The following is an 18,838-nucleotide window of genomic DNA, read 5'->3' on the forward strand; positions in this document are numbered from 1 at the left end:
GTTTTTCCCTCTCTTCAAGAGGTCTTTCCACGACGGTTGATGGTGTTGATGATTGATCCTACTTTGACTATGTTTTCGGTGTGGTAAATGGTGTTTATGATTTAAAATATTATTGTATGGTCATCTAAGATGACCAAGGAGGGACTGTTACGTATTTTAGGAACACAAGCTGTATTTCCCTCACTTAACCAATAGGGGGTAGGACCAAATATATAAGCCGTAAATACTACACATAGCCACAAGGGAAAGCAGGACATTACTGAAGGCTGCAATAGATACTTTAGCCACAAAGGGCAGCATAACAGACCAGGCAAGGAAAACCGAGGATTACGTCACACCGGTTCCTCTCCAAGTCTTCCGGTCCTCGCTGAGTCCATAAAGAAGCCCACCTGGCCATGAAAACATTAGAACTCTCTCGGCAGCGATTAGACATATGTGGGTTTGTGGCTAGGATCAGCTAGGAGAACACTCTCGCACGTGCTTAGAACACATCTTCAATCTCTCTTTACTTCAGAGCATCAGTTTACCATACCGAAAATACTTTATACAAATAAAGTCTCTTTAAAGCTATTCCTTTGGATTCGACCCCTCTTTCCATGAAGAACTCTGCACTACGATCGGCACATGTAGAAGTTTTGTGAGGCTTACACAAAGCTGTTAGAAACATCCTTCCTGAAATTCAATGAATACTAAATGACATGTGCCTGTTGACCAACTTATAAATAAATGACTTGCATGGACTCCACAAAACACTTTGATATTATTGGGTTAGGCGGCACTTCCTCTGGGCAATATTGCAGGATGCCTAGGGCACCATCCCATAATAAATGCATAATTAAAAAAGGTGAACCAGTGAGATCGTCACAGCCCGAACATGCTGGATCATGGCTATAGTAGTGTAGCGAGTGTGGAGAGATGCTAGGGCCATCCAGGGAGCAGTATAGAAAAAAGGAGCATGCTACAAATGTGCTAAGAAAAAGGCAGAGCTGTAGTCTAGACCACCCTTGTCAGGTCCAAATGAGAGACAGTCAGGACCGCGAAAAAATGAATCCTCTTTGAGACCACTTACTTACCTGTTTAAAATGTTTGTTATGCTAAAAACGCAGTATATCATCTGTTTTATGATTATCACTTTGCACTATTATTTGTAATGATCAAAAGCAAGTGCACAGTAGGATCAAATTAGGATATATATTTATATACATTTACTTTAAGTATAGCCTTTTCACTTAAATGTCCATAATGGGTGAAGGAAAACTAGGGCTGAATGATAGAATAACACATTTTTCCTTATCTTCTGTGTGACCAACACACCATTGTATGCAGTCAATATAAAGAAACTGCTCTTTCCTTTGTGTAGAGCTTAATTGATTGATGTAACATCTTTATTTCACTAATGAATTGTTAAAGAAAAATGCTTGTATAGAGGGCCCACTATCTGGTGCTACACTCCTGGCTAGGGTTGGGGGGGGTGAACTTAACCATAGCACCATAGACGTTATCAGTACTGTAATTAGGCTATTTGGAGCCAAACATATAACATTACACTTCAGTTAAAGGGGACATATTATTCCACCAGGTGTGAGTGTGATTAGCCGTTACAAAACGTTTTGAAAATGTGAAGCTTCTGACATCACAGGTGGGCGTGTCCACCTAGATGTATGACGGCACACATTTAGGTGGACACGCCCACCTATGATGTCAGAAGCTGCACATTTTCAAACGGCTTGTAACGGCTAATCACACCTGGTGGCATTATGTGTCCCCTTTAAACAGTATTTTGGGTCATTTTCATTGGGTGATGAAATTAAATGTGAGTCCACAACATCAGACGAGGTTTGGGGTGGTGTAGTCGCTTAAGACAGTTAGCCTCGGCCAAAGTTAGCATAAACTCGACTGGTACCGCTAAGCTACCTCCCACTAACTCTATTGGAATTAAACATTTCAGCTTCGAAATTAGTATTGGGAATATGTAAACAAGGAATTGTGTACAAACTGTACACAATAATATTTTTTTAACAACCCGCACATATAGACAGAAGGAATGGAAAATAAATGTTAAACCTTTGATGGTCAGCACCTGTCTGGGCTCAGACTCTGTGGCCTCCTGCTGGTTATTCTGTGTTTTGTCCACCATGCGTCTATTGTTGTTGTGCTCATGACTCCGCCTCTCACCTGTACATTCTGCTGTTATCAGTTTCACATCCTTTTTCCTGCTCACCTCTTCCTCATTGTGTGTTAACTACTCAGCCTATGTATATCCTGGGCTGTCAGTGCCATCTTGTCAGATTGATTTCACGTTGGTCTTGGCTTACCTAGTCCGTTCAAAAGGCCCTGTAGTCTGCCTGCCTGGCTCCTGCCAGCCTGGATCCTGCCTGTTTTTGGCCTTTGCCTGCGGTTCTGCCCTCTGCCTACCCCCTGACTTCTCTTCAGAAGGTGACCTGTCTTTTCTTCCTTTGTTTGGATTGTTTCCCTGTCTTAGTCTACAGCGTCCTTGGGCCCTTTTTGTATTTTTGCAATCTTCCTGTGAGACCAGACTTTATTAGGTGGAGTTTTCAGGTCCCTTGTCACAAACAGACCACAAGCTAAGACGCAATGTTCAACCCTTTATTAGTGTGCTCTCATCACAGGATACCCCACAACCAGCCCTCTCTGACTCCACTTGATCACAAACAATAGTATGTTACTACCAATGTTTGACTGACACATGAAAGAAGGCCATTTAATGCTAATCCCAGCACCCCAAATGCTTCCTGATCAACTCAAGAACAGTAGTAAAAAAAAATACAGGAATTACACTTAAAAAATTAAATCCAAAATGTAAATAAGATACCCTCATTGAAATACAGTGCAGTAAATTGGCAGATATTTTCATTAAAGGTTTTGCATCTGTTATTTTACATTTTATTCCCTAAATTATTACGGTCAAAAGCCGTAACTAAATGTTTAGCAGAAAAACAACGACAAAAGATACTTGCATGGATGAAATATGTACGTGTCATCATTTACAAAATAGTTCGTAACGTAAAAAAAGATATCATAAAGAAAATATAGTCTTTCTTGGTGGTCGCCCAAGAGAGGTGGAGCTTGGACCCAAGTCAACGTTACCCATCATATCCCAGGACGCCTCACAGAGCACACCTCACACTATTTATTAACACCTTGCTTGTCTTTGCTCTGTGAACCACATATAGAAGTATAATGTGAGGATTGATCAAATAATGATGTTAAACACACCACTCCTCTTCTCCTGTGAAAGCTGACATCAGGAAGGAATCAGACTGGTGTATTTCCTCCCCTAGTTTCTGAGTTTGAATCATCAGATTAATTTTCATGTTGATCCAGAATTTCAAGAACCGCGTTACTCTGTCTCCTGTAATGTCAATAGTGAATCACGGTCGATGGGAAACTTGGGACTAACGGAGATATTAAAGAATCCTGTTACGTTCTTTGGGCAGCTTTTGGACTGGACCCATCTCAATGTCTAGCTGTCCAGTACCAGACCGGTAGGCGAGGGCATCCAGACTCTGGTCATCATCATGACCATCCATAGTTACATCAGGGGTACTTGTTCTTGAAGTGTGTTCTTGTTGGTCCCCGGTTGGTGCAGGAGAGTCACTGGACATTAGTGGTGTAGTTTCTGGAAGAGAAGGCAGCAGAGAGTCAGGACATACAGCCAGCCTCCACATGCAGCAACACTCACTGAAGACTGAAACCCAGTGGAGCAGCTCTGCAGCTGGGTACTCTCAGGTGGAGATGAGGACACACACACACACACACACACACACACACACACACACACACACACACACACACACACACACACACACACACACACACACACACACACACACACACACACACACACACAACCAGACAAACAAACAGCCCAGACATAGCCAGACACACACACAAACAGACACACACAGCCAGACACACACACAAACAGACACACACAGCCAGACACACCCCACCAGAAACACACACACACACACACACACACAGCCAAAAACTCACACAAAGCCAGACACACACAACCAGAGATACACTACCACTCCACACAACCAGGGGCTCACCCAGAAACACAAACACCCAACACAAGTAGAGACTCAGCCAGACACACACAACCACCCCCCAAAACCAGTAACACAACCAACCCACACAACCACACACAAAAAACAAGACACACACAATGAGCATGACTATAGATAACGGTTGACCAGTAGTGTTCAATTAGACAAGTGAAAAAAGGTCCAAAGGTCATCTTGATTTAAATTATTTTTTGATGGGATTAAGTTGCACTCTAATATAGTCTAATAGATTCCCTCGCATCTATTTGTGGATAAAACATTTCAGAGGTACAGGGTGAAATGATCGTGGATATTTAATAGAATCTGGATTAGTTCATATTGTCATTCTCATTATATAACTGAAGCTTTAACATAATTAACACAACTCACCTTCAGCAGGCTGTGTTTCACTGGAGGGAGCTGGAGGGATGGATGTCTCTAGACCTGCAGGCTGTGTTTCACTGGAGGGAGCTGGAGGGATGGATGTCTCTAGACCTGCAGGCTGTGTTTCACTGGAGGGAGCTGGAGGGATGGATGTCTCTAGACCTGCAGGCTGTGTTCAAACACACAGTTCATCCATACTGTTACCACTGCATCAAGTCCTCTGTCATTCTACTACATATAAGGTAGCACTGTACAAATACACTTTATATCATTTGACCAAGAACTACAATTAATTAGTAACAAGGTGTAACTGTAACATTCAACAATAATAATAATAATAATAACTATAATAATAAAAAATAAATAGCAGTTTATTATTAATGACACAGAGACCACAAATAATGGGTTGAACGTACAAGCTCCGTAGAGGGGAGATTTGTGGATGTGTAACGAGCTGTCCCTTCTCCAGCAGCTCCACCTGGACGGTTATAGAGTAGATAAAGTTAGTCTAACATCACAAAGAAAACCTGTAGCTGCTGCTGCAGAGTAGCTAGCTAGCCACCACAAATGAAGGCTTTCCTTTCCCCCTCCTACTGTTTTCTCCATTTTCTAAGTTCCTCGCCTGAAGCCTGCCTCTCTCTTTCGGCCTTTTTTCAACTGAGCAATACAGTTTAGATATGTTCAACTTTGTGCGCTGGACCCAGGATAGCAGCACTTATCAACAAAATAATAGATGTAACAAAATGTCCAACAACGTTGAAAAAGCTTTCAAAGTTCATTTTTTACAGTTTTACAGTCAGAGCAGATCTCTCGGAGCAGCACTCAGAGCAGCTCTGAGAGAGTTCTGTACTCTTGGTGTACAGACGCTGTCCTGGTGTTTGGGGTCTCTGCACTTCAAATGAGTCTTTTTTCGCATCAAACAGTAACCCATCCCCCCACTTTCAGTGAACAAAGTAGGCTACAAGATGAAACCTCTGAGGGCAGCCAAGTGGATTACATTTTTTTCTGTCCTTATTTGTTAATTTCTTTCCGCAAGGCAGAACATGGGGAAGGGTGCCCGATGAATTGTATTATCATTAATATTATTTTATTTTTTCCTTTTAGAGGTGACGTGCCCAGGCGACCGCCTATATGGCCTATGCCCTTAGCCCTGATGGTCTGAAGATTATATAAAGGGATTCTGTGGTGAAAGTGTGAGTCACCAATTAATTGTTTTTCCATTATTCAGTTAAAGAATGTTGGAAGTTCCTCAAAATCATTTTTAATTTGTAGACCAAATCAGAATGAAAAAACCAAAGACCTTACCAAGTTGGGTAACCCTTCCTTTTACAGTCCCCTAATTACTAGGTATTTACCCGGTACATACATGGTAAATTATAGTGTATTACTGGGTAATTACCACTGGTAATAAGAAGGTAAATACAGAGGTAGTTACCCGGTAAATACATGGTAAATCATAGTGTTTTACTGGGTAATTACCACTGGTAATAAGAAGGTAAATACAGAGGAATTATCCGGTAAATTATAGTGTATTACTGTGTAATTACCACTGGTAATAAGAGGGTAAATACAGAGGAATTACAGCTGATGTACCAAGTAAAACCTTCACTATTACCCATCAACTCAACTAAGTAACTAACTAACTGTTTTAGGTTGGTAATAACTCCGATATTGTGTACTTCTTAGAAACACCTATTATCCAAGGTTTATGTTGGCAACAGCCCAAATTTAATAATGTACAATCTAGAAATTAGCATAGTACTTCACAATAAAATACTTTTTCTTAGTTATTATTCATAGCTACACCCATCTAGAAAGGGTTTATTCGATTTACCACTATGGAATTACTTACCTGGTAACAACCTCTGCAGGAATCTGTTTTCCTCTAGTGTCATGGTACATCTTCTTAAATACTGGGTACGAAGCCGTTTGTTTCCATGGTATTACCAGGTTCTTACCATATAATTTATAACAGATACATTCCATTATCCATGCAGTCAACACAAACTTGTACCATGTACGTTCTGCGACGTTACCAAGTAAAACACGACAAATTACCCAGTAATTAAGCTGAAACTGTACTGTAAAAGGAAGCCTCGTTTGTTTCCATGGTATTACCAGGTTCTTACCATATAATTTGTAACACATTATTCCCTTTTCCATGCAGTCAACACAAACTTGTACCATGTACGTTCTGCGACGTTACCAAGTAAAACACGTCAATTTACCCAGTAATTAAGCTGAAACTGTACTGTAAAAGGAAGCCTCGTTTGTTTCCATGGTATTACCAGGTTCTTACCAGATAATTTGCAATACATTATTCCCTTTTCCATGCAGTCAACACAAACTTGTACCATGTACGTTCTGCGACGTTACCAAGTAAAACACGTCAATTTACCCAGTAATTAAGCTGAAACTGTACTGTAAAAGGAAGCCTCGTTTGTTTCCATGGTATTACCAGGTTCTTACCAGATAATTTGCAACACATTATTCCCTTTTCCATGCAGTCAACACAAACTTGTACCATGTACGTTCTGCGACGTTACCAAGTAAAACACGTCAATTTAACCAGTAATTAAGCTGAAACTGTACTGTAAAAGGAAGCCTCGTTTGTTTCCATGTTATTACCAGGTTCTTACCATATCATTTGTAATACATTATTCCCTTTTCTATGCAGTCAACACAAACTTGTACCATGTACGTTCTGCGACGTTACCAAGTAAAACACGACAATTTACCCAGTAATTAAGCTGAAACTGTACTGTAAAAGGAAGCCTCGTTTATTTCCTTGGTATTACCAGGTTCTTACCATATAATTTGTAATACATTATTCCCTTTTACATGCAGTCAACACAGACTTGTACCATGTACGTTCTGCGACGTTACCAAGTAAAACACGACAATTTACCCAGTAAGTAAGCTGAAACTGTACTGTAAAAGGAAGCCTAGTTTGTTTCCATGGTATTACCAGGCTCTTACCATATAAGTTGTAACTGATTATTCCCTTTTCCATGCAATCAACAACCATACATGTTCTGCAACATCGTTCACCAGTAATTAAGCACTTTAATTGTTGTTATAAAACCCCAAACCACTGTTGATGAAAGGCATATTAAAATTAAACAAAATCAAAGGCTTATCTTTCAAACAATGCATATCTCACAAACAGGCACTGAACACTGAAGAAATCTGACAAAAAAAAGAGCCGTCCACATTAACTCAATTTAAATGTTACTGATGGTGTTTTCATAAAACACATGACATTGTTATGCCAAGTGACCACAAGGAAGACTGCTTCAACCTCTTCAATTTGAATAAGCGGTGCATGCCATGCAGCAATCTGCCTATGGGAGCATCTTTGTGGTAATTCGCAAACCAATGAGTCCACTCGATGAATGAGAGTTGACTCTTTAGTGTCTTCTCTGTGAGGTATCACTGCATTCTCCACATCTGGGATTTGAAGGCTGACCAAGACCCGACCAGGTACCTCCAAATCTCCCCTTCCATACTGCAATAAAGAATCAGAAGACAAGAAAATAAACATTAGGACTGTCAATTAATGAACATTTCTAGAACATGTAGAACTCAAAGATTATTTTGTTTATTAGTTAAAAAAGGATGCTGGTCCTCTGGCCATTGTGTTTGGTCATATTGAAAAGAGAAAAAGGCATAGCCATAAATACAGTTAATAGGACGGGAGGGGACAGGCTGTTAGCTCCGGTTAGCACTTTAGCATCGAGCTAGCGGAGCTTCTGTCATTCAAATAACTCGGACATGTTGTTTAAAACCTATAACACCAAATTTATTAAAATATCCGGATTTAATCGGGCTCTCTCCCATAAGTACAGTTAATAGGACGGGAAGAGACTCTGTTAGCCCCGGTTAGCGCGATGCTAAAGAGCAGCTCTACCGGAGCATGCCACCTCAACAGGTGCAAGTTGGCCTCCGGTTTGATATTCGCCAGATATTCGGTTTACCACCCAATCGGATTCATCAACATAAGTGCAATACATTACGGGCTTAGTATGTTGAGGACGGTGCATCGCGAAAATCACAAACACATGTTGTCGCCATCGATGTCTGTGCAACAACGTCATTTACGTTCTGGCTGCTACCTGTTTTAGGGACCGTCAACAAGTTACACATACCGACTGGTGGCAGAGACGTTACCATGGAATTGTTTCTGGAAATAAATCATATAAAATAATATAAAAATCACTAAAAAATACATTTTGTCACCTGATTGTAGTAGTAGTTGCCAATGGTGGTCTGCTACTTACTGCAGGTAACTTTGCTAATATATTGCATTATTGTTAAACGGAATGCAATTAATAATTTCAAATATAGTTTAGTCGATTTTTTTTCGAATATTAAACTATTAACTGCATTATGATTAACTATATTGCAATATATTTGTGTGATTAATTTCCTGAAACAATTCCATGCTAACGTCTCTGCCACCTATCGGTGAGTGTAATTTGTTGACGGTCCCTAAAACAGGTAGCAGCCAGAACGTAAATGACGTTGTTGCACTGACATTGATGGCGCCAACATGTGTTTGTGATTTTTCGCGATACGGTGTCCTAAACCTTCCTCAACATACTAAGCCCGTAATGTATTGCACTTATGTTGATGAATCCGATTGGGTGGTAAACCGAATATCAAACCGGAGGCTAAAGGTGGCATGCTCCTGTAGAGCTGCTCTTTAGCATCGCGCTAACCGGGGCTAACAGAGCCTGTCTCTTCTCGTCCTATTAACTGTACTTATGGGAGAGAGACCGATTAAATCCGGATATTTTAATAAATTCGATGTTATAGTTTTTAAACAACATGTCCGAGTTATTTGAATGACAGAAGCTCGGCTAGCTCGATGCTAAATGGCTAACCGGAGCTAACAGCCTGTCCCCTCCCGTCCTATTAACTGTATTTATGGCAATGCCTTTTTCTCTTTTCAATATGACCAAACACAATGGCCAGAGGACCAGCATCCTTTCTTAACTGATAAACAAAATAATCTTTGAGTTCTACATGTTCTAGAAATGTTCATTAATTGACATTCCTAATGTTTATTTTCTTGTCTTCTGATTCTTTATTACAGTATGGAAGGGGAGATTTGGAGGTACCTGGTCAGGTCTTGGTCAGCCTTCAAATCCCAGATGTGGAGACTGCAGGGATACCTCACAGAGAAGACACTAAAGAGTCATCTCTCATTCATCGAGTGGACTCATTGGTTTGCGAATGACCACAAAGATGCTCCCATAGGCAGATTGCTGCATGGCATTCACCACTTATTCAAATTGTAGAGGTTGAAGCAGTCTTCCTTGTGGTCACTTGCCATAACACTGTCATGTGTTTTATGAAAACACCATCAGTAACATTTAAATTGAGTTGATGCAGACGGCTCTTTTTTTTGTCTGATTTCTTCAGTGTTCAGTGCTTGTTTGTGAGATATGCATTGTTTGAAAGATAAGCCTTTGATTTTGTTTAATTTTAATATGCCTTTCATCAACAGTGGATTGGGGTTTTATAACAACAATTAAAGTGCTTAACTACTGGTGAACGATGTTGCAGAACATATTTGGTTTGTGTTGATTGCATGGAGAAGGGAATAACCAGTTACAACTTGTATGGTAAGAGCCTGGTAATACCATGGAAACAAACGAGGCTTCCTTTTACAGTACAGTTTCAGCTAACTTACTGGGTAAATTTTCGTGTTTTACTTGGTAACGTCGCAGAACGTACATGGTACAAGTTTGTGTTGACTGCATGGAAAAGGGAATAATGTATTACAAATTATATGGTAAGAACCTGGTAATACCATGGAAACAAACAAGGCTTCCTTTTACAGTACAGTTTCAGCTTAATTACTGGGTAAATTGTCGTGTTTTACTTCGTAACGTCGCAGAACGTACATGGTACAAATTTGTGTTGACTGCATGGAAAAGGGAATAATATATTACAAATTATATGGTAAGAACCTGGTAATACCATGGAAACAAACAAGGCTTCCTTTTACAGTACAGTTTCAGCTTAATTACTGGGTAAATTGTCGTGTTTTACTTGGTAACGTCGCAGAACGTACATGGTACAAGTTTGTGTTGACTGCATGTAAAAGGGAATAATGTATTACAAATTATATGGTAAGAACATGGTAATACCATGGAAACAAACAAGGCTTCCTTTTACAGTACAGTTTCAGCTTAATTACTGGGTAAATTGTCGTGTTTTACTTGGTAATGTCGCAGAACGTAAATGGTACAAGTTTGTGTTGATTGCATGGAAAAGGGAATAATGTATTACAAATTATATGTTAAGAACCTGGTAATACCATGGAAACAAACAAGGCTTCCTTTTACAGTACAGTTTCAGCTTAATTACTGGGTAAATTGTCGTGTTTTACTTGGTAACGTCGCAGAACGTACATGGTACAAGTTTGTGTTGACTGCATGGAAAAGGGAATAATGTATTACAAATTATATGGTAAGAACATGGTAATACCATGGAAACAAACAAGGCTTCCTTTTACAGTACCGTTTCAGCTTAATTACTGGGTAAATTGTCGTGTTTTACTTGGTAACGTCGCAGAACGTACATGGTACAAGTTTGTGTTGACTGCATGGAAAAGGGAATAATGTATTACAAATTATATGGTAAGAACCTGGTAATACCATGGAAACAAACGAGGCTTCCTTTTACAGTACAGTTTCAGCTTAATTACTGGGTAAATTGCCGTGTTTTACTTGGTAATGTCGCAGAACGTACATGGTACAAGTTTGTGTTGATTGCATGGAAAAGGGAATAATGTATTACAAATTATATGGTAAGAACCTGGTAATACCATGGAAACAAACAAGGCTTCCTTTTACAGTACAGTTTCAGCTTAATTACTGGGTAAATTGTCGTGTTTTACTTGGTAACGTCGCAGAACGTACATGGTACAAGTTTGTGTTGACTGCATGGATAATGGAATGTATCTATTATGAATTATATGGTAAGAACCTGGTAATACCATGGAAACAAACGGCTTCGTACCCAGTATTTAAGAAGATGTACCATGACACTAGAGGAAAACAGATTCCTGCAGAGGTTGTTACCAGGTAAGTAATTCCATAGTGGTAAATCGAATAAACCCTTTCTAAATGGGTGTAGCTATGAATAATAACTAAGAAAAAGTATTTTATTTTAAAGTACTATGCTAATTTCTAGATAGTACATCATTAAATTTGGGCTGTTACCAACATAAACCTTGGATAATGGGTGTTTCTAAGAATTGGTTGCCTAATTTCCTAGGAAGTACACAATATCGGAGTTATTACCAACCTAAAACAGTTACAACTACACGCTACTTAGTTGAGTTGATGGGTAATAGTGAAGGTTTTACTTGGTACATCAGCTGTAATTCCTCTGTATTTACCCTCTTATTACCAGTGGTAATTACACAGTAATACACTATAATTTACCGGATAATTCCTCTATTTACCTTCTTATTACCAGTGGTAATTACCCAGTAATACACTATGATTTACCATGTATTTACCGGGTAACTACCTCTGTATTTACCTTCTTATTACCAGTGGTAATTACCCAGTAATACACTATAATTTACCATGTATGTACCGGGTAAATACCTAGTAATTAGGGGACTGTAAAAGGAAGGGTTACCCAAAGTTGTTCCATTGATATTTTCAATGGAAGCACCCTTTCTACCCTTTGTCCCTGCTCTGTGTTGTCAAGACGACTCAGTGAGCTATGTTATAAACGCCACTGAGCTGACGTTATGCTGGCCACATCGCCCCAGCTATGAGAGTAGTGTCTTATATACATGGATAGCTCCATTCTATAATCTAATATCTAGATGATGTTGTTCAGTAGGTCTGCCACTCTGGTCCCTCTGCTAGGTAGGCTCTGACTCTCTGGTACAATTAGATTAAATGTTTTAAATCACAGCAATATCATTTGACTTGGTGTCAATAACCCTTTCAAAACAATGGATATTAATAAATAATCTGTTATTCATTAACACAGTGAAACATGTGGGATAAGAACTTACCCGCTGACTCCCTCTTCCGTTCCTTTTTTACCTTCTTCAATCAAATAAAAATGTGAATAAAATATCAACATTGGGTTCATTACAAGGTCATCATCTAATAACTCCACCACTGCCAGCTAGGGTCACACATATTATTGTGGTCTGTATCAAACCAGTAATAACACTTACCTTCAGAAGTTGATCAATCAATTCTATATAGAGATAAACAATACAGTAACATGTCAGGAAAGCAGTCAATATGATTCAGCATAACCATGATACATGTTAGTGGAAGGTAATTATGATACATGTCAGAGTTTATTGTTACCATGATACATGTTAGTTTAATGTAACCATGACAAATATTTGGTTAATGTAACCATGATAAATGTTAGAGTTTAATGTAACATGATACATGTTAGTTTAACGTAAGGCTTACCTCCCAGGACTATGATTGATATTATCAAACGTATCCATCCTATTATTATGAACTGCTCCATATATTCTAATCATATAGAATCAGTTTAACCAGTTCCTGGTTACCACTCTGAATTAGCCTCTACACAGAAGAACATCTTAACAGACTGAATACGTGTAGGGAGACGGCTGCCATTATCGTGGTCAAACAAGGACACAAGTCTTTCTACCCTTAGACCCTGCTCTGTGTTGTCATGACGACTCAGTGAGCTACGTTATAAACGCCACTGAGCTGACGTTATGCTGGCCACATCGCCCCAGCTATGAGAGTAGTGTCTTATATACATGGATAGCTCCATTCTATAATATAATATCTAGATGATGTTGTTCAGTAGGTCTGCCACTCTGGTCCCTCTGCTAGGTAGGCTCTGACTCTCTGGTAGAATTAGATTAAATGTTTTGAATCACAGCGATATCATTTGACTTGGTGTCAGTAACCCTTGCAAATCACTGTACATTAATAAGTTATCTATTACTCATTAACACAGTGAAACATGTAGAAAAATAACTTACTGTAAAACTCCCCATCCTGTTCCTGTTTTACCGTTTTCTATCAAATAAAAATTAAAATAAAATATCAACATTGGGTTCATTACAAGATCATCACATCATAACTCCACCACTGCCAGCTAGGGTCACAGATATTATTGTGCTATGTATTAAACCAGTGATAACACTTACCTTCAGACATATTTGATTAGCCAATTCTATAAAGAGATAAACAATACAACAACATGTCAGGACAGCAGTCACTATCATTCAGCATAACCATGATACATGTTAGTTGAATGGAACCATGATATATGTTAGTTTAATGTAACCATGATACATGTTAGTTTAATGTAACCATTATACATGTTAGTTTAATGTAACATGATACATGTTAAGAGTTTAATATAGTCATGATACAGGTTAGTTGAATGTAACCCTTACCTCCCAGGACTATGGTTGATATTATGAAACGTAACCATCCTATCATTATGAACTGCTCCATATACTCTAATCATGTAGAATCAGTTGAACCAGTTCCTGGTTTCCACTCTGAATTAGCCTCTACACAGAAGAACATCTTGACAGACTGAATACGTGTAGGGAGACGGCTGCCATTATCGTGGTCAAACAAGGACATTAGTCTTTCTAACCTTTGTCCCTGCTCTGTGTTGTCATGACGACTCAGTGAGCTACGTTATAAACGCCACTGAGCTGACGTTATGCTGGCCACATCGCCCCAGCTATGAGAGTAGTGTCTTATATACATGGATAGCTCCATTCTATAATCTAATATCTAGATGATGTTGTTCAGTAGGTCTGCCACTCTGGTCCCTCTGCTAGGTAGGCTCTGACTCTCTGGTACAATTAGATGAAATGTTTTGAATCACAGCGATATCATTTGACTTGGTGTGAGTTAGTAATACTTGCAAAATACTGGATATTAATAAATGATCTGTTACTCATTAACAAAGTGAAACATGTGGAATAAGAACTTACCAGTTAACTCCCTATCCAGTTCCCGACTTTTCATTTGCTAAAAAAAAGAAGTAAATAAAAACATCAATATTGGGTTCATCACAAGGTCATCATCTAATAACTCCACCACTGCCAACTAGGGTCACAGATATTATTGTGTTCAGTATCAAAGCAGTAATAACACTTACCTCCAGAAAGAGGTCAATCCATACTATATAGAGATAAACAATACAGCAACATGTCAGCACAACAGTCACTATCATTAGTTAGTTAAATGTAACCATGATACATGTTAAGAGTTTAATCCAACCCTTACCTTCCAGGACTATGAAACATGCATCCCATCCTATTATTATGAACGGTTCAATATATTCTAATCATGTAGAATCAGTTGAACCAGTTCCTGGTTTCCACTCTGAATTAGCCTCTACACAGAAGAACATCTTGACAGACTGAATACGTGTAGGGAGACGGCTGCCATTATCGTGGTCAAACAAGGACAGAAGTCTTTCTACCCTTTGTCCCTGCTCTGTGTTGTCGTGATCACCCCAGCTATGTGATTAGTGTGTTATATACATGGATAGCTCCATTCTATAATATAATATATAGTCCAGGTGTAATGGGCCTATTCCGTTTCTCTAACTGCCATTTCTTGGTATGTTTCCTTGAGCCCCTCGGGAAGGTTGAGAAGGTGGAGAAGCCAGGGCTCCAACTGATTAGGCACGGCTACGTCCCCCTTCATGACATCCTGAGGAGGTGCACTGATAGTTTACCATCTGGTTAACCAGTACTATAGTCATATTGGGGTCAGAGCTGTTCTCAGCCTCCTGAGACCTGAAGTCCTTGCTTTTGCCAATGGATCCGACCTCTCCTTGAGGAGCTCTTGGAGAGACGCAGGGAGAACTCCCATCTGAGGCCTCGGATGATTGTATGTTAGACCTCGGATTAATGTTTATTTGTTGTTTGTTTGTTGTATGTTTGTTGTATGTTATTGTACGTTTATTACTTAAATATACTACCCTAATTGTTATAAGTTCGGTAGACTCTTTATTCCTACTCAGTTTATAAAGAAACGATTGACGTGGTCCAGAAATTCCCACCAAACAGGAGTTCTCAACCTCCGGGCCGCAGAGATTTAGAAATAAAGCCTACCTGAATTAAAAAATAAATTAAAAAATGCTTCCACAAAATTCAAATGAGAGGCCGTCACACCAACCAATCCCAACCCCACTTCTCTATCGTGTGTGGCAGGCGGCGGGGAGGAGTGAGGGGAGTGGTGATCAAAGCGAGAAATCTGGCAGCATGCTGGCTCCACCCCCAAGCATTACATGGACTTCCTCCCTTAACGATGCAAGCCTGAGGAGCATTAGGCAGGAGTGCTTGGGCTTAAAGGGGAGAGCAGGCTACCACAGACAGAGACAGAGACAGAGACAGAGACAGAGACAGAGACAGAGAGAGACAGAGACAGAGACAGAGAGAGACAGAGAGACAGAGACAGAGACAGACAGAGACAGAGAGAGAGAGAGAGAGAGAGAAAGAGGGAGAGAGAGAGAGAGAGAGAGAGAGAGAGAGAGAGAGAGAGAGAGAGAGAGAGAGAGAGAGAGAGAGAGAGAGAGAGAGAGAGAGAGAGAGGACCGTCTGACTATCCCCACTGTGTACCGACCGCTTTGTTGGAGGGCCCTTCTGGCGATGATTCCTGGATACGGATTACGGATTGTGGATTACCCTTTTCCCACCACGGTGATTGTTATTCACCTGGTAAATAAATCATGTGACGTTGTACTGCTCTGTGTATTGTGTGGTTTACTATTCAACTTGGTAGCGTGGAAACCCCACAGCCACTAGCCTGCTACACATGGTAAAGTCTTCATGCCACTGTTGTTATGTTGGGTTGTTATGTGTGTGGAACAGGTTTCAGGAAAGGACTTATGGCGCTTACTGTATCAGTGGGGAAAAATGTAGTGGCCATTGATATTTTGAAGTTCATTACTACAGGACCACAGGCTGAGGCCTCACACCAACCCTAACAATAACCCCCCATATAAATACGCATACCGGGCCTCAGTAATAAAGAGGTCGAGGAACCCTGATCTAGAAGATGTTGTTCAGTAGGTCTGCCACTCTGGTCCTTCTGCTAGGTAGGCTCTGACTCTCTGGTACAATTCGATGAAATGTTTTGAATCACAGCGACATCATTTGGCTTGGTGTGAGTCAGTAACCCTTGTAAATGACTCGATATTAATAAATGATCTGTGACTCATTTACAAAGTGAAACATGTGGAATATTAGCTTACCATTTAACCTCCTGTTTGCTCCCTCTGTTTCCTTTACAATCAAATAAAAATGTGAATAAAATATCAACATTGGGTTCATTACAAGGTCATCATCTAATAACAACACTGCCAGCTAGGGTCACACATGTTATTGTGTTCTGTATCAAACCAGTGATAACACTCACCATCAGACGTCTTCTATAAACCCCTTCTATAGAGATAAACAATACATCAACAGGTCAGGACAGCAGTCACTATCATTCAGCATAACCATGAGACATTTTAATTTAATGTTATCTTAGTACGGCTCTCTCTGAGCGGCTCTCTCAGAGCGGCTCTCTGAGCGGCTCTCAGAGCGGCTCTCAGAGCGGCTCTCTCAGAGCGGCTCTCTCAGAGCGGCTCTCAGAGCGGCTCTCTCGGAGCGGCTCTCTCTGAGCGGCTCTCTCTGAGCGGCTCTCAGAGCGGCTCTCAGAGCGGCTCTCAGAGCGGCTCTCTCTGAGCGGCTCTCGGAGCGGCTCTCTCAGAGCGGCTCTCTCGGAGCGGCTCTCTCGGAGCGGCTCTCTCGGAGCGGCTCTCTCGGAGCGGCTCTCTCAGAGCGGCTCTCAGAGCGGCTCTCTCAGAGCGGCTCTCTCTGAGCGGCTCTCGGAGCGGCTCTCGGAGCGGCTCTCGGAGCGGCTCTCGGAGCGGCTCTCAGAGCGGCTCTCTCGGAGCACTCTCCCGTGGGGGTTCTGAAGCGTCCTCGTGGAGCAAAGCGGTTCTGTACTCTTGGTGTACAGACGCTGTCCTGGTGCTTGGGGTCTCTGCACTTTAAATGAGTCTGGGGGTTTCTGTGATTCTACATTAAACAGACTAACTTTGATGTGGAAACTCAAATGTGGATATAGCATCAAACAGTAACCCATCCCCCCCTTCAGTGAGCAAAGCAGGCTGCAAGATAAAAACTAGTGAGGGCAGCAAACTGTATTGCTTTTTTCTTTCTTTATTCTTTTCTCTACTCTAGTTTAGTCAGAAACAAAAAAAACTGTGGTCTGCTTGAAAACGGGGTTCTATGTCCGCTTCCAAGTGAACTCTGGTTTGCTTTAAGTTTTAAACACGATCTGAACCTTCTATAACATGATTGATTTTGTGTTAGTGTTTAGGCACTGCGGTTTCTGTATAAAGTGTGTTAACAGCTTGTTTTGAAAACAGGACGTAGTTACATAATTATTTTCAATTAGTTTCAATTAATTTTCCTTAAAGGATAGAATATGCGTGCACACCAAATGTAGGGGCAGCCGGCTTGACCTCAGTCAACCATAGGAACCGAACCGACACACAATGCCTTGTGGGTGGGATGTGCACTTCATCCACACACAGGAAACATAAAAAGCCTATTCAACCAGGTATACGTGAGTCAGACGTGGTGCAATAAGGAGGGGAACGCAGTCATAGAGATATGGCCGGAAGAATATGTAAAGACATTTTGTGGCTCATAAAATTGTGTGTCATGGATTACTTGTTTTAATTACTCAGTTAAAGAATGGTGGAAGTTCCTCCAAATGATTCTTAACTTGTAGGAACACCGAAGAAAAATGAAAAACTCAACACTGCACAAAGCTTCTCCATTGATGTTGTCCTCAACTAGGAGGCGTTGTGAGTTTCCCTCTGAGGTTCTGTCCAACAGACGAGCGACCCGCCGACCGCGAGGCGTTGGTTTACAATACGGTCGGCTTATCAGAGTCCAGTGTGAACGCTGACCGAACCAAATGAAAATGTAACAAAGCCTCACCTTCACCCTGAATCGGACCGAGTCTACGAACGAAAGGAGGGAAAGCGCCATTTCTACCCTTTGTCCCTGCTCTGTGTTGCATGACGACTCAGTGAGCTACGTTATAATCGCCACCGAGCTGACGTTATGCTGGCCACATCGCCCCAGAAATGTTTTGAATCTCAGCGAAATCATCTGAGTTGGTGTGAGTCAGTAACCCTGGCAATCACTGGATATTCAGAAATGGTGTGAAGCATGTGGAATAAGAAGTGAAGCATGTGGAATAAGAACTTACCAATGATCTCATGATTCAGGTCCATTGTTTCGTATTTCTATAAGACAAAAATTTAAATAAAATATCAACATTAGGTTCATTACACATGGTCATCAT

General features: G+C 40.6%; 1 protein-coding gene across 2 annotated transcripts in view; it reads right to left on the bottom strand.

The window, feature by feature from the left end:
* Window positions 1-3,971: 3,971 nt before the first annotated feature.
* LOC115539279 (uncharacterized) overlaps window positions 3,972-18,838 on the bottom strand; it is a 189,739-nt gene continuing 174,872 nt past the window's right edge. Inside the window, exons 7-17 of one of the 2 annotated variants that reach the window (XM_030350355.1) lie at window positions 18,743-18,779; window positions 16,886-16,911; window positions 16,722-16,752; window positions 14,616-14,638; window positions 14,449-14,485; window positions 13,642-13,667; window positions 13,474-13,510; window positions 12,673-12,695; window positions 12,505-12,538; window positions 4,871-4,932; window positions 3,972-4,623 (exon numbers count right to left, since the gene is read on the bottom strand). In XM_030350355.1, the coding sequence (XP_030206215.1) occupies window positions 4,447-4,623; window positions 4,871-4,932; window positions 12,505-12,538; window positions 12,673-12,695; window positions 13,474-13,510; window positions 13,642-13,667; window positions 14,449-14,485; window positions 14,616-14,638; window positions 16,722-16,752; window positions 16,886-16,911; window positions 18,743-18,779 (513 nt within the window). In that variant the 3' untranslated portion in view covers window positions 3,972-4,446. The remainder of the gene's footprint in view (window positions 4,624-4,870; window positions 4,933-12,504; window positions 12,539-12,672; window positions 12,696-13,473; window positions 13,511-13,641; window positions 13,668-14,448; window positions 14,486-14,615; window positions 14,639-16,721; window positions 16,753-16,885; window positions 16,912-18,742; window positions 18,780-18,838) is intronic. The other variant, XM_030350354.1, reaches the window with a different exon arrangement.

Source organism: Gadus morhua, unplaced genomic scaffold (genome assembly GCF_902167405.1).
Source record: "Gadus morhua unplaced genomic scaffold, gadMor3.0, whole genome shotgun sequence".
NCBI lineage: Eukaryota > Metazoa > Chordata > Actinopteri > Gadiformes > Gadidae > Gadus > Gadus morhua.